General features: G+C 47.8%; 1 protein-coding gene across 1 annotated transcript; it reads right to left on the bottom strand.

Annotated features, from left to right (window-relative positions):
• Positions 1-510: 510 nt before the first annotated feature.
• On the bottom strand, positions 511-26,010 carry Exog (exo/endonuclease G). The gene is made up of 6 exons (XM_038322639.1): positions 25,855-26,010; positions 23,962-24,111; positions 22,828-22,967; positions 21,094-21,170; positions 18,119-18,230; positions 511-5,243 (listed from the first exon to the last, which is right to left on the bottom strand). The coding sequence occupies exons 1-6, from the start codon at positions 25,994-25,996 to the stop codon at positions 4,782-4,784; spliced, it is 1,083 nt and encodes a 360-aa protein (XP_038178567.1). The 5' UTR covers positions 25,997-26,010; the 3' UTR covers positions 511-4,781.
• Between the last annotated feature and the right edge of the window lie 896 nt (positions 26,011-26,906).

The following is a 26,906-nucleotide window of genomic DNA, read 5'->3' as shown; positions in this document are numbered from 1 at the left end:
TAGATAATTGCTTTAGAGCAGTGGTTCTCAACCTTTCTAATGCTGCGATACTTTACTACAGTTCCTCATGTTATGGTTATGATTAAAATAAAATGGTGCATTACCCCAATGGCCCGCTGGCCCCGCGGGTCCCAGGCAGGGAGCCGCACAGGTGAGAGACAGAGACACACCATGCAGAAAAAGTGGATATTTATTTAGTGGGTTATGGAAGGGAAAGGGGGTAAGGGGAGAAGGGGGAAGAGCAGAGAGAGGCGCAAGAGAAACAGTGGGGAGAAGGGGAGAAGTAGGGAGAAGTGAGAGAGGCAGAAGCTGCCTCTTTGGGAGAGAGCTGGAAAGGAAGCAGAAGGAAGATCTGTTTGCCTCAGTGGGTGCCGGGGGTGGGGGGGTGGGGAGGAAGGAGAGGCTTTTTCTTAAAGGGACAGAATAGACCATTACAATGGTGACCCCAACCACAAAATTATTTTCATTGCTACTTCATAACTAATTTTGCTACAGTTAGCTGGGCAGCAGTGGCGCATGCCTTTAATCCCAGAACTCGGGTGGCAGAGGTAGGGTCCCTATGAGTTCGAAGCCAGCCTGGTCTACAGCCAATGGCTACAAAGGAACCCTGTTTTGAAGAAGAACAACAAAATGCTACTGTTATGAACTGTAACAAAAATATCTGTTTTCCAATAGTCTTAGGAGCCCCTTGTGAGAAGGTGGTTTGAGCTCCAAAGGGGTCATGACCTAGATATTGAGATTAATTAATCGAGATTAAATGAAATACAACAATATGAAACTTCAAATTAAAGCCTATGTGTATAAGAGGTATTTTGGATAACTTGGCAAACTTTAACAGGAACTACTAGACCCTTGATAAACTTTCCTTCTCCCAAACAGGAGCTTCTTATGCAGACAGGTTGACATGACCCCTGTGCCCCAATTGCTGGGATTACGGACATGCACCAAACCTGGCAGGAATTTTGGTAATGTTCTTAGATTCAATAACACAGTTCAAAAATATAATAGAATGTCCTTAATCCTAGGCTACATTAAGTTCAAGTATTAAAAAGTGACTTCTCATGCCTCAGCTTACTTTCTGTGGGGACAACAAATCAATTTTCAATGGCTCCAGGTGGAGAGGAGCTGTTGAGACAGAACACTGGGGAAGGGACAATCACCATGCTCTTCTGTATTTCTGCAGGCTGGACATGTCTGAACACACGGTTGAGGGACAGAGTTACTAGGTTTCTGTGGAGTAAAGCATGAAGCCTGCTGGATGAGGTAACCTCCGCTCTCCTGACAGGCCTCAGGACTACCGCCAGCATGTCAGACATTCTGTGGGGCTTTGGGTGGCACCACAGCTGCTGTCACCGCTCAGCCCAAATGACCCTTGTGGAGAGGAGGCCATACTGACCCCTAGAGGTACTCTGGACATTTGGGCCAGAGCAACCCTGGTCCCACACTGCCCGTGCCCATAACCAAACCCATTACATGGGGTTCAGGTCAAAGGGCAAAGCCCCGTTTGGCCTTTTCTGGTAACTTTACTGAGTACAGGAAATGCACCTGTGTGAATCCAGCCCCATCAGCTCCACCAGGACAAACTAGAGTGAGGCTCGGGAGCTTAAAGACAGAGGTGTGTTGTAAAGACTCACAAGACAGAAACAGGCAAAGTGCTGAGGGCCAAGCAGGAAGAACCATTGTCGGCAGGGCTCGGGGCTAGGGTGGGCCGTGTACTGCCTGTCACTGATAAATTCCTGACAGAAGGAAGCAACTTCAGGAAGGGCTTCTTTGAGCTTTACGACTGCAGGAATTTCAGTTCACCATGGCCCAGAAGGCAGCAGGAATGGCTGTCTGCCGAGGCAGGAGCAAGAGGTGGAGGGTGTTCACGTGGTGGCAGACAATGCCAGAACCAAAGCGGGTATAACCTTCAAACCCTGCCTCTACCGACCTACTTCCAGCCACTAGGCCTCACCTCCTCAGGGTTTGACAGCCTTCAAAACCACACAGGCTGGGGATATGTTGGTTCCACGCCATTACAGGCTGTCAACAGGAAGTCTGCAGCAAGTGCAGTGAGCTCAGCGACACCCTCAGAGACGAGGCAGGGAACACAGGTGACACAGCAACACAGAGGATCATCCCAGCGTCAGGCGGCAAGCTGAGCACAGCTCCACAGGAAGCCACTCCCTCAGGATCAGGAGGACAGAGGTCCGGCTGTCTAAGGTGTAGGTGCAGAAACGGCAGCACAGCACGTAGCTCGGGGTCTGGCTCTCCTCTCCCTAACCTTAGTAACCTTAGCTTTGGTCAAGCAGTCTCAATCCGGAGACCAGAGCTTGAAGATGTCACAGGAAATTGAAAAAGACTAAGGATTAAATCCCCTCCCACAGCAGAGCCCTCCCAGTCTGTGTATCCCTTCAGACCAGGAGCTGGAAGGGTAAATGGTATACAGGGCAGTGGCCCAGGCTCAACCTGAGAACCCAAGGGAACCCACTAAGGTAAAAAATGCTAAACTAACCCACTCAAGTTTGACAGGTCACAACATCACGTCTCTGACTCAAGTGAAGCCCAGGAATCTACTACAATGGAATCCAGAAAAATCGACGGCTACACTGAAGGCCACAATGACCTGATCCAAAGGGGAGTTCTAACCCTTTGTTTTGGGCCCTCTTAATGACATACAATTAAAGCCCTGCTGTTGTGCACCAATGTAAATTTTACACATAAAAAATGAGGTCAGAGCTAACGAGCACTGGCTGCTCCTGCAGAGGACCCCAGTTCAGTTCCCAGCATTGACAAGGTGGCTCACAACCATCTGCAACTCCATGTCCGGGGGTCCAGTGACCTCTTCTGACCACTGTGGGCAACAGGTGCTCATGCTGCAGGCACAGATGCATATAAGAAAACAGTCATAAAAAGATTCAAAAGGAAAAAGAATGAGCCCCGGCACACTGTGATGTTACTTTTTTTAATCTCTATTTTTCATAATAACCAGGAAATACTTCATAGGAAATAAATACTGATATAGTCAAGATTCTTCACCATCCAGGAGGAGAGGCAGAAGTGAGGGAAGCGACCCAAGACCACCAGTAAGTCGGGCCAGCAAGCAGAACAGAGAGGGGCTCAGCTGCATGGATTCAAGCAGGAACCCAGGACATAGTCCATTAAGTGCCCACCCCTGGGGCTCCTGGAGAAACACCCAGGCCCCACCATCACCTCTCTTCTGAGGAGACAAAGTAACAGATTTTTTTGGTCACAGTGACATTTTGGCTTTCTATCCTTAGAAGGACTGGCACAAGCTAATGGGGACAGTAAGATAAAACAGAATGACATTAATCAGCTACAGTGTCCTACCCAGCTTTTTCTCTTTACTCAAATGAAAGAGCAGAACAGGGTCAACCAATGCCTTATCTTTATTGTAAACCCGGAGCATTTCTATCAGCGGCACACAACACCTCAAAGATCGCCCCCATTCCACTGCTCGGAACATGGCAGCTGAGTGGCAGAACCAGACACGTCCTTCCGCCTGGAAGGCACTGGACTATCTACACCTAGGACAGCTCAAGACTGTAAGCCACAGATCAGCGGAGGAAGACAGAAGACAGCAGCCGAGTGGCAGAACCAGACACGTCCTTCCGCCTGGAAGGCACTGGACTATCTACACCTAGGACAGCTCAAGACTGTAAGCCACAAGATCAGTCAAGGAAGACGGACAGCTGCCCCTCCCACAGGAGTGGCCCAGGATCTACCTCCAGTGGTGTGCTGGCCTGGTAGACAGCAGGACCACGGGCACCTGGTGGCTCAGCACACACCTTTCTTGGGCTCCTTTGGAACGCCCCGAGTGAAGGAAGAAACAAGCCTATCTGGCCCCATGGGATCCCTGGAGGGAATCGCAGGCTCTGGTTAAACCCACAAACCATTTCCATCTTTGCTCTCTTCTTCCCAACTCAGGTATTAAAGTGTGCCTGCCTGAGGAGACAGCAGAGACAGAACCTTCTCAGCAAGCACAGCCTCGGCCCAGGAATACCCATGGACATAGGTGATGTGGGATTCCCCTCTGTATGCTGTGAAAACCACTGGTTAATAAAGATGCTGCTTTGGGCCTATTGCAGTGCTGAATAGGGCAAGGCGAGAATTCCAAGCAGATTGAAGAGGAAAGAAGGCGGACTCAGAGATATGCCATGTAGCTACGGAAGGAGAAAGACGCCCGCACACCGGTACCGGAAAACCACAGCCTCGTGATAAAATATAAAATAATAGAAATGAGTTAATTTGATGTAAGAGCTAGCTAGAAATATGCTTAAGCTATTGGCCAAGCAGTATTGCAATTAATACAGTTTCTGTGTGATTTCGGGGCTGGGCGGCTAGGAAACAGACGAGCAGCCTCCGCCTACACATAGGGATATACTGGAGTCAAACTCCATCCAACCTCTTAGCTCGGAGAGCACTTCTGTAGAATACCAACAGGGAAGATGCTCAACATCCCCACATGTAAAATGGGAACAGAGGATTCTGCACAGAGGCTCAGTCAGACAACGCAAGCAAAGCACTGCTTACAGAGCACAGACAGACAGAAGGACATCGGGATCGTGTGGGGAGAAGCAAAAAGTACATCATCAGTGTATTTGGACAGGATAGGTGAGGAATTCTAAAAGCCACCTCCACCAACTCAGATCCTAGGGTTTAAGTTTTGAACTAGTAAGTCTTTGGAGGGATGTTTAGTCAGGATTCCATCATTTCTCTAAAATAAGTATGCCTGGGGAGGGAAGGCCCGCTCACTACAGGGCTCAGCGCACACCCAGACACTAGGACAGCTTTTCCTGCTGGAGGTCCACCTGCTCCTTAGCCTTCAGTTCCTCTAGCTTCTTCTCATAGCGACTCAGAAAGTAATCGTCAGGTTCGACCCCTGAGTTCTTCAGAGTTTCCAGGACCTTCTCCAGTCGGGCCACAGAACGGGCTCCGTCGATCTTCCTTGTACTTAGGTACAGAGTGAACTCCTGGAAACCCAAGAGCTTACAGGTGTCCACAGAGCAAATGTTCCGGATGTTGGTGGTTCTGTCCAAATGGGGGAAGAACACCAGACCTGACATCTTCTCCAAGTCCTGCAAGCTCACCTGGAACTCAGTCAACTGGGGCTGGAACCCAATAGCTGCATTTGGCACCACAAAGGCCCCCAGTGCCAGCGGTTCCGTAGATTCCGGGCTTCTGCGAGCCAGAATCACCTTGTAAAGGTGTGAAGGAACGGCCACGTTGTCCTCACCGATCACCTAAAAACAAAGCAGCCCGATTAGTGGCACTGACCTGTGCCAAGAGTTCCCAAGGTTTTGTTCCCACGTCTTAGATGCATTACCAGAAAACCTCTTGTGAGCAGCCTCAGTGTACCCCAATGCAGAGTCAAACAAAGACAGGTCCCGAGCAGGCCAGTTCCAACCAGTCTTTAAAGTAATGCTACCCCAAAGAGCAGGACAGAGGAGGAAGGGCACCACGGGGAATCGCTAAGTTTTCAGGGGAAAACGATGCTATTTTCTCCTTATCTCCAATTCAGAGTTTTTGTCCCTCTACATAGGAAAAGCCAAAGCTGCTGGCTTCAGAGTCTCAGCTCTCATAATAAAAACAGCCCTGGCTTAGCAAACTCACCAGCAGCTGCCATGTCAACAGAACTTTCTAGATCACTTCGATAGCAGCTCACCTTTTCACAGTAAGCACATGCAACTGCTTTTGCTTAGTTTCAAATGTTCCTGGACTACCGGACATTGAACTTCTAAATTGAGCTGTCGTCAAATCAGACACGATGAGGAAGGCAGAGCAGAGAAAACACGTTGGCTGTGTAGGTTGGCCGTACTAATGAAATAACATTATGAAACCTCTTCAAATGTTCTCCCCGTGTGCTTAAAAGCCTCATCTGTTGCCTAAAAAACAAAAGCTGAACGTCCATTTACTTAATGGTCCCCAATAAAATGACACAAGCCTGCGGTGTGCCTTCCAGGGCCTGCCTGCGGTGTGCCTTCGGCCCGTATCTCCCCCTGACCAGGCAGTTCTAGCTGCAGGTTCCCTGTCAGAAGCTCAAATAAGACAGTGAGATCGGAGCCAAAAAGGGTTCTTCTCTGGTTTTTACAAACTGCTATTCACACGGCACACAGCCCACAACTCCACGGCCATCTACTGTCTGTCACACTCTGCCACACTCTGCCAACAGCAGGACTTCAGGGAAGACCGAGCCACAGGAATGACATCCATAACCAGCTGTCTGTGAACATTCTGAAAGTGGTGGGGGCTCGGTAGGAGTGAGGTTTATGAAACCACACGGTCCACAGGTTCAGATTTCTTACCCCCAAGAGTGACTTGTGCCACCAGACAAGCGAGCTCGTCCTAGCAAAGGGACGAGAAGGAAAGCTACTGCACATTCACACCTGCTTAGCTACTGCATGTTCACACCTGCTCACACAGCCCCAGGAGCATCCCCTAACGACCTGGCCGTGAGCCTCTAATCGTAGCATTCAGGTGGAAGCAAGATGATCAGAAGTTCAAGGTCACCCTTGGCTGCTCACATAGGCCAGCCTGGACTATGTATCTCCTTTTAAAAGTAAAAGGGAGGGGCACAGCAACTCTGCTCAAGGAGCCAATGCCCACAGCTCACCCTACGGGCAAAATGTGGCCAGATGCTAAAAGATGAAGGATAATGATGATAAGGGGGCTTGGGGACCAGAACTAAGGGCATAATGACTATGGAGCCATATTCTCAAAGGGGTATAAATTGAAATGAGCTTCAAAGGCTATGCATGGTGGCTGGGAACACAGTTGGTAAGCAAATTACTGGTGCCACCTGGTGGGCTTTCCATGTCACTGCAACACAGCACAAGCACCAAGCACCTCCAGCTCCTTGGCGAGCCGTCTATACATCCATTTTACAATATGCATCTCAAAGGCTCCTGTCCACAGACAAATGGCTACTTTCTAAAATATTTAACTGGCCACGTACATTGGTTGCCAACCAGAACTTTTAACTGAGTTCCTTACATTCCAGCAAAAGGCATAAACATTTGACATTTTACATTTCATGGTCTTACTGCATGGAAATGTGCCATTTCTATAGTTCTGGGATCTCTCAAACGCACACAAGCTAAAGAACCTCTGGTGCTGCCGTCCTGAGGGCACTCTCCATCACTCAGCTCCATCTCAATCCTGACCCTGGTCCTGATCAGAGCCACAACACGTGACTCTTCTAGTCACGGCCTTCCCTACAAGCAGAAAATGAAATCAGGGCAGCGGTGGCACACGCCTTTAATCCCAGCACTAAGGGAGGTAGACGTAGCTGGATCTCTGTGAGTTTGAGAACAGCCTGGTCTACAAGAATTAGTTCCAAGACAGCCAGGGCTGTTACACAGAGAAACTCTGTCTCTAAAAACAAAGAGAAAACAACTACTGACAGACTCCTAAGCTACGGAGAAACCCTGTCTTGGAAAACCAAGAAGAAAAAGGAAATGAAAGCAACTTGTTATCTTGTCCAAGTCAGTCTGCTTTGTTCTCAGCACATCTAAGAGGCTGCGCCTGTTTGGAAATTCAAAACCCACTGTTTCCAAGATTTATAGCCGCGTGGTGGTGTTGCACGCTTTTAATCCCAGCACCCGGGAGGCAGAGTTTGAGGTCAGAACTTAGAGAGGTAGAGGAAGGAGGATCAGGGGTTCAAGGATAGCCTGGGCTACATGGGACCCTGCTCAAAACAATTAACATAAACAATCTCAAAATCCCAAGACCTATAAAAAATATTTTTTATAGAGAATGTGATTCAAACAACAGTTTTTGCAGAGGGACAGTGGGAAAACATGGGCTCCAGCAAGATCAGACCCGTTCAAGGTCAAGAGCAGGTTTCAGGAGGAGGAATCAAGCTGAACACAAGTGACTGTGGACAAAGGATTTCTGTCTGTATAGCTTAACACGAACCAAGCTTTGAATATAGTATAAGTACATCAGCAACAAACCTTTTCACAGAAGATTTGGCATAAAAACGCTTTTTAGAAGAGACCGCCACTGCTATCAGATGGCTCAGGGACCCTGGACTCTTGTCAGGGCCAACAAAAACTGGAAACCAACCAGCTGGAAGCAACCGGAAAATACAACACACAGAACAGTTGTAAGATGGGCTCACATCTAAGTTGGTTATTTCCTATCTACTGCCCGGAGCTTGCTTCCTCCTTCTAAGAGACAGAAATAACAACCCAACCCTGTCATAACCACAAAGAACCCCCCCAGTTCCAGAAGAAATTGGCAAGAAACAACACAGGCTCAGCCTGCTATCTGTACTGTCACAGAGTTGCTGTGTCTTGAGTAAAGTTCTTAAGATAAATGTGTTTCCTGACACCATTCCCAACAAGACAAGAAAGGAAGACGTCAGACCAAAAATAAAACTACCACAACACATCAAGAGACCACGCCCTTAAAATGCCAATCACATGAAAGAAACATGGTAGTCTGGAAAACGGACTCAATCCCTACCTAGGACAGGAAGAACACGCGAGGAGACATGGGGAAGTGAAGTCACAGGAATGGTGGTGCCCTGTGTTACGGCAAAGCCAGAAGACACCTGCTGGTAAGGCAGCTCAAACTAAATAGAGCCTCCACTTATTGGACACTACTCCAGGCAGTGGGCAGACACATAAATGACCAAACTTTCCCTGGACTTCCAGGTTCCAGGAACAGATTTCCCATTTGCTTCCTCCCTAGGAGGAACTGGCAGAAATCTGGGTTGCGCCCCGCAGGGAAGGGCAGACTGTTAGACACTGCTCAAACTCCACCTCGCATCAGGTCATTTACAACGTTCCAGCCCAAATCCTCAGGTATGGTCCACTCATCTGGACTCAGGCTCTCTTGCAACGGACACCTCAGAGAAAGCACATGGCAGCTTGGCTCTGCTAAGGATGACTCTGATTTGAGCTGTCAGATGGTTCACTTCTGATAACATCACTGCTACCAACCTCCCTGAGGCTCACCCGGACTCAAGGTCCAGGGTGCTGTGATCCACTCCCCCAGATTCTAGTGGACATTTCTGCCTGGCTGTAAGGAACCCTCTTGGCCCATTTTGTTATTTCTGTATGCTAGCAGATACTCCTGGCCTCCGCCCAGAGCAGCTCCCACTGCTGATGGACTTATGTTCTGCAGCAGGCGCTCGGCCGCCCCTGTGCCACTGCAAGAGCCTCCAAGGATGCCGCTGAGAGAGCATCAAGTGTGCAGAGACAGATCCAGGTCTGCGTCTCCCCCATCAATCTCAACCTGTGAGGCCTGGGTTTGCCTCCCTATAATCCTCGGTTTCTTGAGTGGAAAGAAACAAAGCCTCATTTTGGTAAGGGCTGTAGTGAGGACAGAGCGACAGCAGGGCGAGGGTCCTTACGCGAGGCCTCGTCTAACGGCCTCCCTAGACGCCAGCTCATTTGCTGCACCTCTCCAAAGTTTAAGCACATACATGCCCCAGTGCCTGCACAACAGACCCAGGTACCCCACATCGGTGTGGTATGCGCTCCCGAGGCAGAGTGTGTACGGCTGAAAACAAGTAGCAAGCCTTCCTTACACGGCCATGTGATCCAGAATCGTCATGCCTAACTGCCAAGCACCCCATGGAGACGGAGCTCAAGGTTCACACTGTTCCTTCAGAGGAACAGGCTGCTCTCAAGAGCTGCTCAATGTGTGTCCCCTTCCAAACAGCATTAAAAGACATCACTGGACCACAAATGCTCAATTGGAATTGATGGTTCTAATTGATGGTTCACATGCTAGAACTGTCTGAATTTCTTGTCTGGACATTCAGGCTTCTGCCACCAGGCCCAGCCCTTCATCTCTTCTGCTTCTTCTACATAGACATACTGTTTCTCAGCACAGATGCTTCTCCCCACTCCCCCTGCCACCCCTACAGCCCCTCCCAGCCTCACCTTCCCTCAAATGTGCTTTCCTTAGTGAAATTCCTTAGTGACATGCTCACATATGCATCTATGCATAAACACAAATGCATTTTTTTTACTCAGTTAAATTTTTTTTGGTGTTATTTTTTTTCCTTTTATTGAAAATTACTAGCAGGAGGTAGTGGTATACAACTTTAACTCCAGCACTTGGGAGGTAGAAGCAGGCGGATCTCTATTAGTCTGAGGCCAGTCTGGTCTACAGAGTAAGTTCTAGGACAGCCAGGGATATGCAGAGAAACCTTGTCTCAAAAAAAAAAAAAAAAAAAAAAGGAAGGAAGGAGGGAAGGAAGGAAGGGAGGGGAAAGGAGGGAGAGAGGGAGAAAGAAGGAGAGAGGGAGGAGGGAGGGAGGAGGGAGGGAGCGAGGGAGGGAGGGAGGGAGGGAGGGAGGGAGGGAGGGAGGGAGGGAGGGAGGGAGGGAGGGAGGAAGAAAATAGCTTTTCCTCACACAGCGCATTCTGACTATGGTCCCCTCTCTCCCTCTGCTCCCAGCTCCTCCCCACCTCCCCTTGCAGTCAGATCCACCTCCTTTCTGACTCTCATTAGAAAACAAACAGGCGGGGCTGGAGAGACGGCTTAGTGCTTAACAGCACTGGCTGCTCATCCAGAGGTCCTGGAGTTCAATTCCCAGCACCCACATGGTGGTTCACAACCATCTGTAATGAGATCTGGTGTACTATCTGGCCTGCAGGCAAAACACTGTACATAATAAATAAATCTTTAAAAAAGGGAAACAAACAAGTTTCTAAGGAATAAGAAGACAAAACAAAACTACTCGCTGGAACAGGCTGCTTAGTCAGGTCTCTGTTGCCGTGGAGAGACGCCATAACCAGGGCAACTCTGATGAGGGAAGACATTTAATTGGGGCTGGCTTACAGTTCAGACGTTTAGTCCATTACGGTCATGGTGGCAAGCATGTGGCACGCAGGCAGACATGGTGCTGGAGAGGTGGCTAAGAGTTCTACATCTGAATCCACAGACAACAGGAAAGGAGAGTGAGCCACATTGGGCCTGGCTTTAGCATCTAAGACCTCAAAGCCCGCCCCCAGTGACAAACTTCCTGCAATAACACCGACCTACTCCAGCAGGCCACACAACCTCCTAATAGTGTCCCTCCCTGTGAGCCTGGGGGCCATTTTCTCCCACACCACCACAAGGACAAAACAGACAGAAGGAAGAGCCCAAGAGAAGGCACGAGAAACAGATTCAGAGTCACTCATCCTCACACTCAGGAATCCCGGAATAACACAAAACTAGAAGACATACTATATATGAAAGAACTTGAGAATTAAAAAGAGAGAGGAAAAATATAAATAAAATTTTAAAATGAGATAATTTTTCTAAAAGCCCACACATGACATTACGGGACAGTTTTGTTCCTGGCTGGCCACTACCCCTGGGCATGCAGCCCACCCTTACGAGCAGTTTGTTTCCCCAGTGAACTCCATGGAGAAAACTAAATTTTCATTTGCATGTGGTTATCAATTGAAGATACCCTCTGTGTTAGAGATGGGGGCCAACTAAATTCTTAAAATAGCAAAATTTTCTTTTCCTAATTAAACTACTAACAGACGATATCCTGCCCTCATGCTAACAGATACACTAAGGAGTTTCGGGTTTAAATTTTTAGTTGGAATCAAGTTTGATCTGAAAAAGAACACCCAAACTAGTTAAACCTATATTATTAAAGAGAAATCCACTAGTGAAAATAAGAAGTCCATTAAACTAGAAGTCACAAGGCAGGTCTCTGAGGAAGACAAAAACTAGATGACCAGAGGATGGAGTCTTGTCAACACTCAACTTCCGTGTAGACACATGACGCATAACGGTGACCAGGGTTCACACACACCCTCCTCAGAAGACACAGAAAGGCCTCCCAAACAGTGAGCACTAAGGTACAGAATTCCGCTCTACTCTTTGGGGCTCTCTCCACCCACTATAAGGAGCTAAAAATAAATGTGCTGAACACACACGACAAGCAAACAGCAGCAGAACGAAGACTCGAGAGTCAGCTTGTCATCAGACCTCAGAGCAGGGCTCCTGGGGAGACTTACTGTGCCACAAAGCAATGGCCTTGTTCTGCCTCCAGGATGAAGCTAACAATCTCTAAAGGAACACTTCTTAAATCTGCCGGTCCATGTAACGCTCCCTAGGGAGCTTGACAGCTATGCAGATTCTGGAACCCTATTCCTAGAGTTTAGGATAAGCAAAGACTAGAAAGCTTACTTATATTGCCTCTTCCAGAAACTGAGGCTGAACCCCCACATAACACAAAAGAGAATATCAGAAAAGGGCTTGGGGAACTTAAAACTAAGTAGATCTAAGCTAAGTGTAAAAAAGCACACAATAACAAAGACTGCTCCTGAGTTTACCAATGGCACACCCATCACCAAAGTACCATTCCCCTTGAAATATGCCGTCAGCTTAGGGCCACCCTCCTGTTTTTCTTCCTGCCTCCTCTCCCACTTTCTGACACGTGATCACATTCGTCAGACCTCTGAGGCCTGACTACCAGGGTACAGACCTTCAACTGTCCCTCCCATCTATACTCATATATCTCATCATTTAAAATGTGTGTGCTAACGACTTCCAAGCTGATCTAGACACCAAGCCTGACCTCTGGGGTCCAAACTCACTCATCCTGCCTACTCAGCATCACTGAGTGGTCATCAAATCTCAAAATGACAAAGCGTACTCTATCTCTGCTCATCTCAGACTGAATGTGACTGGACTCCTTCCTCCTCCCCTGAACAGCCCCAGGAGCCTCCGCCTTAGCACCCCTGCACGGAGCAATTTTCTCTCAGAGCTCCACTAGCCCCTCACTCGACTGTCAACTCCTATTCCCACTTGTTCTTCTCACAAGCAGCAAGTCAAACTAGGTTTTGCAAATGTAAACCAGATTACACCACTCTCCTGATGGAAACCCTGCAGGAGCATCCTGTATCCACACAGTCCAGGCTTCTCCCCATCTTCCCTGACCCACCAGCTGCTGTCACACTGCCCAGAGTGCCATTCCCTGACTGCCAAGCTCGGCTTCTCTCTCCCTTTAATTAGGTTTCTGCACAGGTGTTACTCACCCCAAGTGACCAACCCTACTTTATCTCCCTCCTCCACCATCCTTTACCATTGGTTTTTGAAGGCCCTTGTTCGCCTTTTACTCTGGATGAGAAGCACCCTAGAGCTGTCCCAGGTATACACTGGATGCTTAAAAAGATGCGGAATAGCTTAGGTACATGGTGTGTACCTGTAGTCCCATCTGCTTGGGAGGCTAACACAGGAGGATTGCTTCACCCCAGCAATTCCAGAACAGCCTAGGCAACACAGCAAAACTGTCTTTAAAAGTAAAGCAATAAATAAACACACTGAATGAAAGACGAGGAGGAGGAAGCTGGGGAAGGAACAGAAAGTTAAAGGGGTCCAAGAATAATATCTTAAAAAGCTGATTTCTCTTTTTAAAGAGTATGACATTAAATGACCTGAACCATCCGAAACAGAAAATAAAAGTGTGTCACACATTCTTAGAAACAGCACCTGTGGCTCCCTCACCCTCACCTCCCATTCTGTTTCTGTTGTCTGTCTTCAGGGGGCACAAAATGGCACAGAATTATACCTACTTCCTATAGATCCAAACACATGACTCACACATGCAATGCTGTAAAAGCTGGTTTTATATTTTTATCAGAACCAAACAACAGGGCTAGACAGGAATGCAAAAGGAGAAACGCCAGTGGTGTGGGCAGTCCTTCAGTGTAAATGTTGCTTTTATTGGTTAATGAATAAAGCTGTCTTGGCCAGAGGCTTAGCAGAATAGGGCAAGGCAGCAATTCCAAGCAGATAAATGTAGAGAAAGAATAGGCAGAGTCAATGAGAAGCCATGTAGCTGCTGGAGAAGACAGAGGCCAGGACTTTGCCCTGTAAGACACAGCCACGGGCTGATACACAGATTAATAGAAATGGGTTAATTTAAGATATAAGAGCTAACTAGAAACATGCTTAAGCTATTGGCTAAATAGTATTGCAAATAATATAGTTTCTGAGTGATTATTTCGGGTCTGGGCAGCTGGGAACAAATGAACAGCAGCCTCCACCAACACCACAACACGCCAGAAAGTGCTGAAGCTGAGATAAGAATATGCATTCCTCCAGGCAGTAGTGGAGCAAGCTTTTAATCCCAGACTGGAGGCAGAGGTGTGCAGGTCTCTAAATTCAAGGCCAGCCTGGTCTACAGAGTGAGTTCCAGGACAGCCAGGGCTGCACAGAGAAACCCTGTCTCAAACAAACAAAGATTAGTAGGCCCTATAAAGTAACAGAAACATGGAATGATACAAGCTCAGAAGTCCAGAGAAGGACCTAAGACAAAGCTTTAAGATAAAAAACAAAAACCAAGGGGCTGGAGAGATGGCTCAGTGGTTGAGAGCATTGCCTGCTCTTCCAAAGGTCCTGAGTTCAATACCCAGCAACCACATGGTGGCTCACAACCATCTGTAATGAGGTCTGGTGCCCTCTTCTGGCCTGCAGACATACACACAGACAGAACATTGTATACATAAAAAATAAATATTAAAAAAAAAAACAAGACCTTCACTCAAAATCCACCCTTCGGGAAGCTGACCCTGACTGACCTCACGAATCTGATCCCTGGGTGCAGAGGAGTCTCTAGAAACCCTTCAGGTGACTGACCACCCTGAACGTCATCCACTGATAAATGAACAGCCACACTCCAGTGTAACCACAGTCACTGATGGAGCACACACTCCAGTGTAACCACAGTCACTGACGGGAGCACGCACTCCAGTGTAACCATAGTCACTGACGGAGCACGCACTCCAGTGTAACCACAGTCACTGACGGCACACGAACTCCAGTGTAACCACAGTCACTGACGGCACACGCACTCCAGTGTAACCACAGTCACTGATGGAGCACGCACTCCAGTGTAACCACAGTCACTGATGGAGCACGCACTCCAGTGTAACCACAGTCACTGATGGCGCACGCACTCCAGTGTAACCACAGTCACTGATGGCGCACGCACTCCAGTGTAACCATAGTCACTGATGACACACGCACTCCAGTGTAACCACAGTCACTGATGGCACACGCACTCCAGTGTAACCACAGTCACTGATGGCACACACACTCCAGTGTAACCACAGTCACTGATGGCACACACACTCCAGTGTAACCAGTCACTGATGACACACGCACTCCCGCATAACCAGAGGCACAGCAGCATCCTCCCGTGTTTTCAATTCTGAATTTCACACAGACTTTGCAAATGATCTGAGAGCTCCACCCACTGTCCTATGCCTACCAACTGTTACAAGTTTCCTGATCTCTTTATCATTCTCTTGTCTGTTGTCCCTAAACTTATTTAAACTAAGACACAGACCCACTCCTTGGTCCTCCAGGACACTCTGTCTTCTTACAGAGACATTCACTTACAGCCACAGACCAACGACCAGAACCAGTCTCCAGACCTCAAATGTAGCCTTGTTCTCTGTCTCTAAGACCACACTGTAGGTTTTGTCTTCACGTCTCAGTCAGGACTCATGACTCAAGGTCAGCAGATGGGTCCCCAACCATGACATGGCCCCTCTCTGTGATGAGCACAGTGTTTTATAACGTCCTCCCCTGGGCTCCACCCACTATTTCCACACAATGGGACTGAACGTCACGCGTTTTTGCAGAAACCTATCTTCTCCTCCAAACATCACCCAGAAGTGCCAACTTCTCTAAGTCCCCCTGCTAGAGATGCCAGCCTTGGTCCTCAGGTTAGGAAGGTAAAGTTACCACTTCTCCCCTTTTGACTTTCTCCCCATTGAATGACTAGGGGACGGGAAGTGTTCCTTTCCTCACAGAACTGCTGCCCACACTCTGACATCCACAGATGATTTCTGCTTGAATCACTGGTTGCTGTGACAGCTGCACTCCTGCCAATTCCCTGGCTGACACCAGTCAGGAATGTCCTCTGCAACCTGTGTGTTTACTCGCCTGTGGTATTCTGACCTAATCCCAGAGGGTTACACTCCTCTTGGCTTTCCTATTCAGTCAGATATGGTAGGCAGGCGCTCCTTCCAGCCCCTCCTCTGTCCTCCCGACAGGCCATTTTCCTGAGTATGAGATGCTCCATTTTTGTACTTTCCCTGCACAGACTCTGAGGGAACCAGCCGCTTCTCTAAAGTGCTGGGGCCATTTACCAAGAGGTGATTTTTAGAAAGCAAGATCTGCTTGTGGCTAAAAGCCTCCATCACTGCTTCTAAGCCATCTCGGCACAAAGTAGGGCACACGTTTTTTTTTTTTTTTTTTTTTTTTTTTTCTCATGGTTTATTTTTTTTTTTATATTTAAAAATTTCCATCTCCTTCCCTCCTCCTCCCCCCTCCCTCCCCTCCTTCTCCCCTTTCTCTCCCCTCCTTCTCCCCCTTCCCTCCCCTCCTCTCCACCCATACCTCCCCTCCCTCCCTCTCAAGGCCAAGGAGCCATCAGGGTTCCCCACTCTATGCTAAGTCCAAGGTCCTCCCAACTCCCCCCAGGTCCAGGAAGGTGATCGACCAAGCTGAGAAGGCTCCCACAGAGCCCGTCCATGAAGAACAATCAGAGCCCAGAGCCATTGTCCTTTGCTTCTCAGTCAGCCCCTGTAGTCTAGAAAGTCATATTCAGTGAGAAGAGCAAACCATAAAACATTCATTGTTCACTACCGCATCTGAGCAACACAGGTAACAGAAGCACCATGCCACTGTACATGCATATTTATGGGTTTGGTCTGCTTTTTTATCTTTTTGGGTGCTGTCTTGGTTTGGGGGGAGGAGGGTTGTTGGATTAGGTTTTTGTCTGTTGAGAAAGAACTTAAAGTCGGGTGGGTAGTGAGGGGAGATGCTCTAGAACCTGGGGGAGAGAAAGACTATGATCCAAATATATTTAAATTTAAAAATTGTTTTAAATAACAAAAACTAATTAAGAGTTAATTTTCCTTTTATACTGAGTAAAATTTTATTACACAGCAAGCTATTTATATAAATCTCTCAATTTCATAAATCAAAACCTAAGTAAAACTAATTTCAGGCTTATAGTTACCAACCTTTTTGGTAGTGAGAGTACGAGGATCTAGGCAAAGACAAGTATAATTATATCGAAAACAAAAATAACAGGCAGTTCTAAGCATTTTGGTTCTAAGATTTTTTTTTTTTAAAGACAGAGTTTCTCTGTGTAGCCCTGGCTGTCCTGAACTCACTCTGTTGACCAGGCTGACCTCAAACTCAGTGATCCACCGTCTTCTTCCTCCTGAGTGCTGGGATTAAAGGTGTGCAACACCACTGCCTGGCAAATTCTAAGACTATTTAAAAATAAATAAATACTAAAATTAAATTAGCAATTTGGTCAGAAGAGAAAACTGAAACAAATTAGTCTTTCTTTTTCTGGTTTCTCAGGACCAGGTTTCTCAGTAGCTTTGGAGCCAGCCCGCCTCTGCTTCCCAAGTGCTGGGATTAAAGGTGTGTGCCATCGCTGCCTTACAGATTAGTCTTAAAGAACGAATTTTTTTTGCCTTACTTCACCACCATTAAGAATGACTGGACATATAAAAATAAAATAAAAAATAAAAAAATAAATTAAAAAAAAATGACTGAACATAATGACCAAAAGAAGTCCCCAGCATAACTTTAAGGAGAGTGAAGTAGGCTGTCCTGGGGACCAAACATGAAGGCGTTCGGTGCTGAAACCGCATGGCACATCCGGTCTAGGCAGACTGAGGGTCCAAATGCATGTCCACCTTTTTCCCTACGCTGTGGACCACACACCCATCCTCCTGGCGCAGTCCATGAGGAGCTCCAGGCACACGGTGTCGGCAGAGCACTCAGCCCTGCTACTGCACTACTGTAAGATGCCCACAACAGCACTTACGGTCTCTCATGTCTCTACGTCATTAAAATTTCTCACACACTTGGTCTGCTTCCTGCAGTCCGCAAGTATCCCAGTGTCTTCACTAAAAAAAGAAACTCTAACAGAGTTGGGTATTGAGTGTCTCCCTTTCCTGTACGAAAGCATCTTGAAGTCAAGGATCACTGCGTCCTGTACTCCTATAATCCTAACAGGTGCCCAGAAAATAAAGCTGAACAAATGAAATTAAAAAGCAGAGCATCAAATGAGATTACGAGTCCGTGAAATAACATAAGCACGAATGTTACAAGTTCCTACCTGGTAACTAACTGTTTTCTTCCCATCACTAGTATGAGGTAAGGTCAAAGGTCCTGATACTATCCAAACATCTTCAAATCTCTCCGTCAGCTCACGACAATATATTTCTATCCTGAAAAACAATCAAAACATGTTATATGTTTACATGCATACATGTAAGAAAGCAGTAAGTCTGGGTTGGAGAGATGGCTCCACAACCATGAGGTTAAGAGAACTGACTGCTCTTCCGGAGGTCCCAAGTACAATTCCCAGCAACCACATGATAACTCACACCCATCTGTAATGAGATCTGGTGCCCAGAACACTATATACATAATAAATAAATTTTAAAAAAAAAAGAAAGCAACAAGTCACCCAGTCCTTAGGAAAGATACCAAGAATCTATCTCATTTAAGAAATTAACTTAGGGATACCTGTAGTGGCACACACCTTTAGTCCCAGCACCAAGTAGGCAGAAGCAATTGGATCTCTTATGAGTTCAAGGTTAATCTGGTCTACAAAGAGTTCCAGACCAGAGAAGGCTATACTGTGAGACCCTGTCTAAAAAAAAGTATTTTTTAAGCCAGGAGGTAGTGGTACACATCTTTAATCCCAGCACTCGGGAAGCAGAGGCAGGTGGATCTCTGAGTTCAAGACCACCCTGGTCTACAAAGCAAGTTCCAGGACAGCCAGAGCTACACAAAGAACCCTGGTTTGGAAAAAAAAAATTTAAAGCAGTCTTTTGAATTTCAAACTATTAAAAAATATATCAAATCAGGCATGATGTTGTACACCTTTAGTCCAGTACCCAGGAGGCAGAGGCAGGAGGGTCTGTACAAATTAGAGACCAGCCTTGCCTACACCATTTCAAGACTGCAGCTATGCATGCTTATCCCATCTGAACCATGGCAGTTTCTAGAAAATTGATCCTGAAAGACTGACGGAACCACACGGTCAGGCTAGTGTCACTTGTCACCAGAATGTGTCCTAAAATACTGAAGAGACGAGGAACACAGACTCCCCGACCTAGCTTACCACAGGAACTGTTAGGTTCTGGCCGCCCCATGTGGCAGCTATCTCCCGTGGAAGCCATCTATACAGCACAATGCTAGGGGCAGAGACAGGTCCACAGCACAATCAACATGGTAGTGATAAGCACTTTTGGTTTTGTTTTTTGATTTTTGAGACGGGGTTTTGCTGTGTAACAGTCCTAGCTGTCCTGGAACTAGCTCTGTAGACCAGGCTGCCTCTGCCTCCGTGCTGGGATTGAAGGAGTGTGACACCACCAGGCTCTTAATATGCACTTTTTATAATGCACTTGGCTGGGATCTAAAGGAGATGGCAGCTCTTGCCACCATTCCTCTCTGTTTCTTTCACAGTGCAAATGCCCAGCTACAAGGTAAAGCTCTCCTCTCTACAAAGATCTCCCCAGGGAAAAGAAATGTAAAGGGCCCCCATAGGTGTGCAATCAGCAACACAACATGGGAAGGGGTAAGAACATCCCAGAGCTTCAACAAGCTGGAAGGAAGAGCTATACAAGGGAGTGAGAGGATCCACGAGTTAAATCTAAACCTTAGCTGGATCCCAACAGCAGCAAACACTTGGGGGAACAAGCACCGTCAAGCTGGTACCAGAGATACTGCACATTTAAGTGCAATGGTATTGTGGGTTACATTTTAAAACAATTCTTTCCTCCTAAAAATATAAAGTATGATGCCATCTATTATAATCTGAGCAGGTGGTAGAGGTTAGGATACACGGTGCAGCAGATGTGCGTGACTGGTAACTACTGGTCTTTACAGACTCCTCTCATGGTTTTTGTGAGTCTGTGTTTGCATACAAGCACAGGGGTGCAGGTGCCACAGAGCCCGGCAGAGGTGTTAGAAGCCCTGGAGCTGGAATCACGGGTGGCTGTGGGCTAGCTGGAATCACAGGTGGCTGTGGGCTAGCTGGTACGGAAGCTGAGAACCAAACTCCTGTCCTCTGCAAGAGCAACACTGGCTCTTAACCACTGGGCTGCCTCTCTGGCCCTGGGTTTTTAAGTATAGGGCATTTTCTTAATGCTTATTTTTTTTAATTTATTTATCTTTTTATGTGAGTGTTACCTGCATGTATATAAGTGTACACGTGAGAGCCAGAAGAGGACATTGGGTTTCATGGAACTAGTGTCACAGGCCATCACGCTGATTCTGGACACTGAACTCTGACCCTCTAGACGAGCAAGCATGCTCTAAGTGCTGAGTCGTCTCCCCAGCTTTATTTTCTCTTTTGTTTGTTTGGTTTTGGTCCTTTGGTGCTAAGGATGAAAGCTACGGCCCCTGCCCATTTGAAGCAAGCAGTCTGTCGACGAACTACACTTCCAGCCTTATTCTGAACCGTAAAATACAGGAAAAGCACACCTGCCTGAAACTACCTCAACCAGTGTTGGTCTCATTACCTGCTGAGACCACAGGACAGAATGTAACAATGTCAAAAGAAAGCAGAAGGCTCAGATGTTCTGGTTTCTACCACTAAAATGGTTAATGGCCGTGCTGAACTGCACCACACCAAACCTTTCTCTCGCAAAGTTCAGAAACAGGCAGTGTGCTGGTTCACACCTGCCACCCCAGGACTTTCAAGGTCAAGGAAGGAGAATCCCAAGCAGGAGGCCAGCCTTGGTAATTGACAGTGCCTCCCCTAAAAAGCTTAGAAACTTAAAGTGCCTTCCCGGGACACGTGGCTCAGCTACTGTCAGGAATGTTATTTTGAGTCATTTTTCTCAAAACCTGACTTGAACAGAAGTGAACAATCAAAGAGACAGGCTGTGCTCCTGTAGAAGGCTGTGCTCCCGTACAAGGCTGTGCTCCCGTACAAGGCTGTGCTCCCGTACAAGGCTGTGCTCCTGTACAAGGCTGTGCTCCCGTAGAAGACACAGCAAAGGGATGGGCCTTTCAGCCAGGAGAGCATCTGGAAAGCGAGAGACAGCGCGTACACCCCAACAGTCTCATCACACCTACCTATTCCAGTAGCCAGAATTGTTATCGAAATCCTGAGGCACGATGTTAGAAAGGTAGAAGGTCTCCGCCATGGCCTTCTGTGAAAGAAAAGAAAACAGCATGTTATTCTAGCATGCCTTCCCTTCAAAGGCTCCAGGAGCAGATGCTGACAGCCCCAAATTAACACCTCATCTCTACAGCTAGAACTACTGGACCACTCATCAGGGCTGGAATCCGCTCAGGCCAGCACCCACTCTGCCACCCATCCCCATCCCAACCCACTGAGACTTGCTTAGATAAACAAAGGCGTAAATATTCCAAGACAGAGAATTCTGTCATGCAATATAACAATTCCCAGGGTCAGTGAGATTGTTCAGCAGGTAAAAGTGCTTGCCCCATGAGCTTGTTACCCCAAATTTGGTGCCCACAACTAACAAAAAGGTGAAAGGAAAGAACTCTACAAGTTGTCCTTTGGCCTCCACATACAATTCATGCACACACGCACCCACACACACACAATATATGCAGAATAAATTTAATTTAAAAAAAAGACTAACCCTTTCTCAAAAAAAATTAATTTTTTTAAAATTATTTATTTATTATGTATACAATATTCTGTCTGTGTGTATGCCTACAGGCCAGAAGAGGGCACCAGACCTCATTACAGATGGTTGTGAGCCACCATGTTGTTGCTGGGAATTGAACTCAGGACCTTTGGAAGAGCAGGCAATGCTCTTAACCTCTGAGCCATCTCTCCAGCCCAAAAATTAATTTTTTAAAAGACTATAAGCTGGGTACGGTGGCACATGCCTATCATACCAGCGCTTCAAAGGTGAAAGCAGGGGATCAGGAACCCAAGGTCAACCTAAGCTACATACCAGGCTCCAGGATAGCCTGTACCACATGAAACTGACTCAAATAATAAAAGTATCAACTACAATAAAAAATAAGAACTATAATGTAAATAGTTCAATGTGCCTGGCTTCTCCCAGCATTTGTATCATCCAAAAGCATGGTTATGAGCCCCAATGACTAAAAGTCTCCAAAGAAAGTGCAGAGTAACTTCTGGAGGAAAGGTCAACTTTCTGGGATTTTATTTAAGGTACAAAAACCAACAACAACAAAACATTTAGTTCAAAAGTGGCAGAGAAAATGTCCTTTTCTCCCAGTTTCAAGCCACCACAAACCCACTCCCGTGGCATATCTGACCAACAGACACAAAGCTGTTTCAGTGACTGCAATCACCAGCTGCCATCACCATACCCATCCCTCAAGGGCGGCCCTAGCCTGGCCGCCACTGCGGTCCTGGCCACTACTGCGGTCCCAGCCTGGACGCCACTGCAGTCCCAGCCTGGTCGCCACTGCGGTCCTGGCCACTACTGCGCTTCCAGCCTGGCAGCCACTGCGGTCCCGGCCACCACTGCAGTCCCAGCCTGGCCACCACTGGGTCCTAGCCTGGCCACCACCGCGGTCCTAGCCTGGCAGCCACTGCGGTCCTGGCCGCCACTGCGGTCCCAGCCACCACTGAGGTCCCAGCCTGGCACTACCACTTTGTCTCAGTTTTTCTACAGCTCTCAAACTTTTAAAAATAAGAATGAGTAGCTGAGCCCCTAATGGCTTTTCCGCCCCCTTTACATTTAGAATTTAGTTTTCAGAGGCAAGAGACAGACAGACAGACACAGACATTCTCAAGCTTTATGTTCTGGTCCCTAGACCATCAGCCACATATCCTCATCCTCTCAAAAGTGTGCCTACACTGGAAAACTTGTTATTTCCTGCTGGGGCCATGTGTCCTCGTGACCAGCCACTTCCAACATAGTCCTCATTGAGGGCACTGAAGGCTGAAGGGACACTGGGATCAGGCTTGAATTTACAATGTTTTCTGTCTGCGTCACCTGAAGAAAAAACACACATAATACTTATCAGTAGGTCCTCTAAGACAGGCAAGTAGACTACTGTAAGAAGGTACCCCTTCAGGTATTGGGGACCACATGCAAGTCTCAAGCTCCTAAAATAGTTGAGCTATTTCATCTGAGCAAGCCTTGGTCTAGGACAGGCTGGTTCTCACACTTGGACTCTGGCCTTTCAGTGAAGAAACCACACTGGACAGCAGGACCAGTGAAAACGAGGAGGTGGTGAGGGGACAGAAAACTCCACCACGGAATAAACGTGAAAAGGGACTGTCGTGTCACGCACAGCATGGGCAAGAGCTGCACAGGCTCAAACCAGACAAAGACCCCAGCAGAGGGGCGAGGGGCGCCACAAAGCTCCACTTCTCGCTGAGGGCTACTAGGAGAGGGAGTAGTTTTCTCCAACAATGCTGTCCCTGAGGGATCGCCTTCAGGACAACGCCACAGGACAGTGGGAGGTGGTGGCGCACTCTGAGGAGGCAGAGGCAGGCGGATCTCTGAGTTCGAGGACAGCCTGATCTACAAAGTGAGTCCCAGGACTGCCAGGGCTGTTACACAGAGGAAACCCTGTCTCAAAAAAACAAAAACAAAAAAAAATAATAAAACCATCTATTCAAGTCATGGCTATACGCCCAGAGCTTTGTACCACCGTGAGCACACTTAGTGGGTGCTTAAAAAAAAGGCCTGTGAGGAAAGGCTCCAAAGCCAAAAAAAAAAAAGGCCTGTTGAGGTAAAGATGATGCTCACTGCGTCAATATTTAGGATGGGGTCTTGAAACTCAATATTGAAACACGGGTGTTCTCAGCCCCTGAAACAGCTGGGAAGGATCTTGGGCTCCTTGGAGATTAAACTTGACCCATTTAATCAGAGAGGAAAATAAGCATCATTTTCAGTGTGTGCTGTGACATGCCACGGCTGAAAATATCCTCAACCATCCCCTTGCTCCCATCAGTACCTGCACTCTGTCCCAAGCACCCACCTACGATCTTGTCCTTCGAGATATGCTCAAGGACCCATCTGGGCACCCGTTTTGCCTGATCATAAGATAAGGCATGGTTAGTGTAGCGCCTGGTCTCTGTTCCGGTCAGAGGAAATCCAAACTGTTCCAAGACAACTTTTTCTGCAGATTCTAAGAAAGAAAAAGAAAATTAAAAAAAAGAGGGGGGGTGAATAAAATACAAGTAATTAGTGACTCTTACTAAGAACAAACAACTATCAAGACAACAGTGGTAGCTAAAAGCAAATGGCTCAAAGGTCTCAGCAGGGAGTGATTCCCAGGGTTGAGGAGCAGGAGGATCTAACAATACGAACTCATTTTTTGCAGTGATTTATTAAGTCAGAGAAAATGGTCAGCAAAATCCCCTGCCTACGGTCTGCTGTGTACTCACCATAAGCCTCAACTCTAGGGGTTATGTATTTGGTTTTGGTGCTGGGTAATGAACTCAGGGTCCTCGCTCATGTTAGGCAGAATTCCAGAAAAGGACCACATTCCCGATCCTTCCATGTTTCAGTCTGATACAGGGTCTCGCTGCATGGCTCACGCTAACTGTGAACTGGCTCTGTGGTCCAGGCAGGCCTTGAACTTTTGTCCCTGCTGCCTCTACCTGAGTTTACAGGGATGCGCTGCCAACCTCAGAACTCTCAAATAAAGGCCTGGCGAGAGGTGTGCAGGGTGGAGGTGGGCACAGCTCAGTGACAGCGCTGGGCACGTGCTAGTTAATTCTTGGTGCCAAAAATAAACAAGGACCCATCTTACTAGCTTTCCAAATCCGTCTGCACCTCAAACTATAAGGAGACCGCAAAGGAAAACCATCACGTCAACGCTACCAGTCACTGATAAAACTGGATGGGAAAGAGGCTTCGTACTTAAGGAGTCAAAAATGGCCATAACTGTAGTTTCTCATCATCGTGGTATCTCATCTGCCAGGCTATATATTCATTTTCATTTTTCTAAAGCATAACTCCATGCGTGGGAGCACACACCTGGTACTCCAACAGGTTTGATGCCTGGCTGGGTCACAATGAGACCTTGCCTCAAAAAAGAAAAGAAAAAGCTAAACAATTCCTCACTGACACTTCCCCCATGTTTTAATCCAAGGAAAGACTGGGAACCTGGTACTTTCTCTTAGTGGGGGAAAAAAAAACGAGCTCTCTCCTAACACCGAGCCGGTTACCAGTTCCTCTTGCTCCCCATGACTTCCCAGGGGATGTCCTCCAGCACAGTGGTAAGTATCAAAGCTGGTTGTTCAACACGTCCTGGGATGAGCGGGGCCTGTAGGTGCCCCCGGGGGAACGTAAGGACTTACGTACTCTGAAGACTGGGCAGTCAGTCTTCACAGAAACTCCCTCAGACACACATGCTCTGAGGGCTAATGTCAATTTGATAGAATCTAGACAGAATCACCTGAGACAGGCCTGGGGATGCCTATGCGGGAGGGGGGATAATCATGGTAGCACTCAGTGATGTGGGAACCCCCAGCTTAACTGTGGGCGGGGTCATTCCCTGGCTGGGAATCCCATACTGTATGAAGGAAAGGGGGCCGAGCGGCAGCAGGCATTCGTCCCTGTTTCCTGATTGTGGAAGCGGTGTGGCCAGCTGCTTCAAGGTCCTTCCCCGCCATAATAGGGGCTGCACCTCGAACTGGGAGCAAAAATGAACCCTTCCCTTAAACGGCTTTCGTCGGGTATTTGCTTGTCACAGCTACAGGAAAAGAAACTAAGACACTTACTGAAGGCCAACTCTGTATCAGGCACTGTGCTGCACCTAAGGTGGAGAACAAACAGAGTCTCAGCTCGAGCTGGCGCTAAGGACGGAGGGCGGTGACGTGGGAGCCCGCAGAGGCCGGGGGATGGCGCCCGCCCGCAGACTCACCGTGCGGCTCGCCGTCCCGACGCCGGAGGAGCTGCAGCACCGTCAGCCCCGCGCCCGCCGCGCCCACGACGGCCCCGGCCAAGAAGCCATTCAAAAATCGCAGCGAGTCCCTGTGGCGGGAAACGAAGCTCTTAGCAGCCATCGCTCCGAAGATGCCAGCGAGCTGCCTCTGCCACGCCTGCGCACACCGGGGGTCCGAAGCCTGAAAGGCCCAATCGCGAGCCCGGGAACGAGGCACGCACGCACGCGCGGTCTGGAGCTGCCTCCCAGAAGTCTTCGCCGCAGGGGGCCTCGTGCGCCCCCTGGTGACCAGCTGGGGCAGACGCGCCTGCCTCCATCCCTAGTCCGGGCCAGGTGATGATGGAAGGTTTAATCGCGTGCATGGACTTTCTTCAGAAGAAAATACCTTTAGACTCCTTTAATAGTGAGCAAACGCGTTCTCATGATCCAATTCGGTGTGATTGCAAAACCTGTACCACATTGGATCTGTTTGCAATACCTGGCTTCAAAGGCAAAAATGCACACACTTAACTTCTTAAGCTACGATGCTTGTACCTCCTATCGAGTTTCTTGGCAAAACAGAACTCCATAGTAATCCGAGACTCTAGACCAGAGCTCGGAAGTTAAAATCCCTGCCAAACTACTCGGGTGTGGCACCCCATCGGTGGGACACCCCATCATGTCTCCTCTTTTAATTTATGTCTGAACCAGCAAAACTGCTTATCTGGTAAAAGTACTGGCCACCGAAACGGACACCAGCCCTCAGTCCCTGGAGCCCACTAGATGGGAGGAGAGAACTGAATCCTGAGAGCATCCTCTGACCTCCACAGCTGTGCACCTGCCCTCCCACATGCACAGGTGTGCACAGCCAGGCAGAAATGAATGTGATAAGATTGTAATCGGGTTTGGTCGAGCTCTCCATAATCCAAGATCTAGGAAGGCTGAGGACAGATTATTTGAGTTCAAGACCAGCCTACACTACATAGTGAGTTCCAAATGGATCTGAGCTACACAGCCAGACCTATTTCAAAAAAGAAGTTAAAATCACCGTG

Source organism: Arvicola amphibius, chromosome 3 (genome assembly GCF_903992535.2).
Source record: "Arvicola amphibius chromosome 3, mArvAmp1.2, whole genome shotgun sequence".
NCBI classification, from domain to species: Eukaryota; Metazoa; Chordata; class Mammalia; order Rodentia; family Cricetidae; genus Arvicola; species Arvicola amphibius.
This window is presented reverse-complemented; position numbering and strand designations above follow the sequence as displayed.

Bases quoted from the DNA above. Each gene is read 5' to 3' on its own strand.
- Exog (XM_038322639.1), bottom strand. From the start codon at position 25,996: ATGGCTGCTAAGAGCTTCGTTTCCCGCCACAGGGACTCGCTGCGATTT. The intron at 24,112-25,854 runs GTGAGTCTGCGG...TTTCTTTCTTAG, and splicing joins TCGGGACGGCGAGCCGCACG to AATCTGCAGAAAAAGTTGTC. The intron at 5,244-18,118 runs GTAGGAACTTGT...CTTTGTTTTTAG, and splicing joins AGAAAACAGTTAGTTACCAG to GTGATCGGTGAGGACAACGT.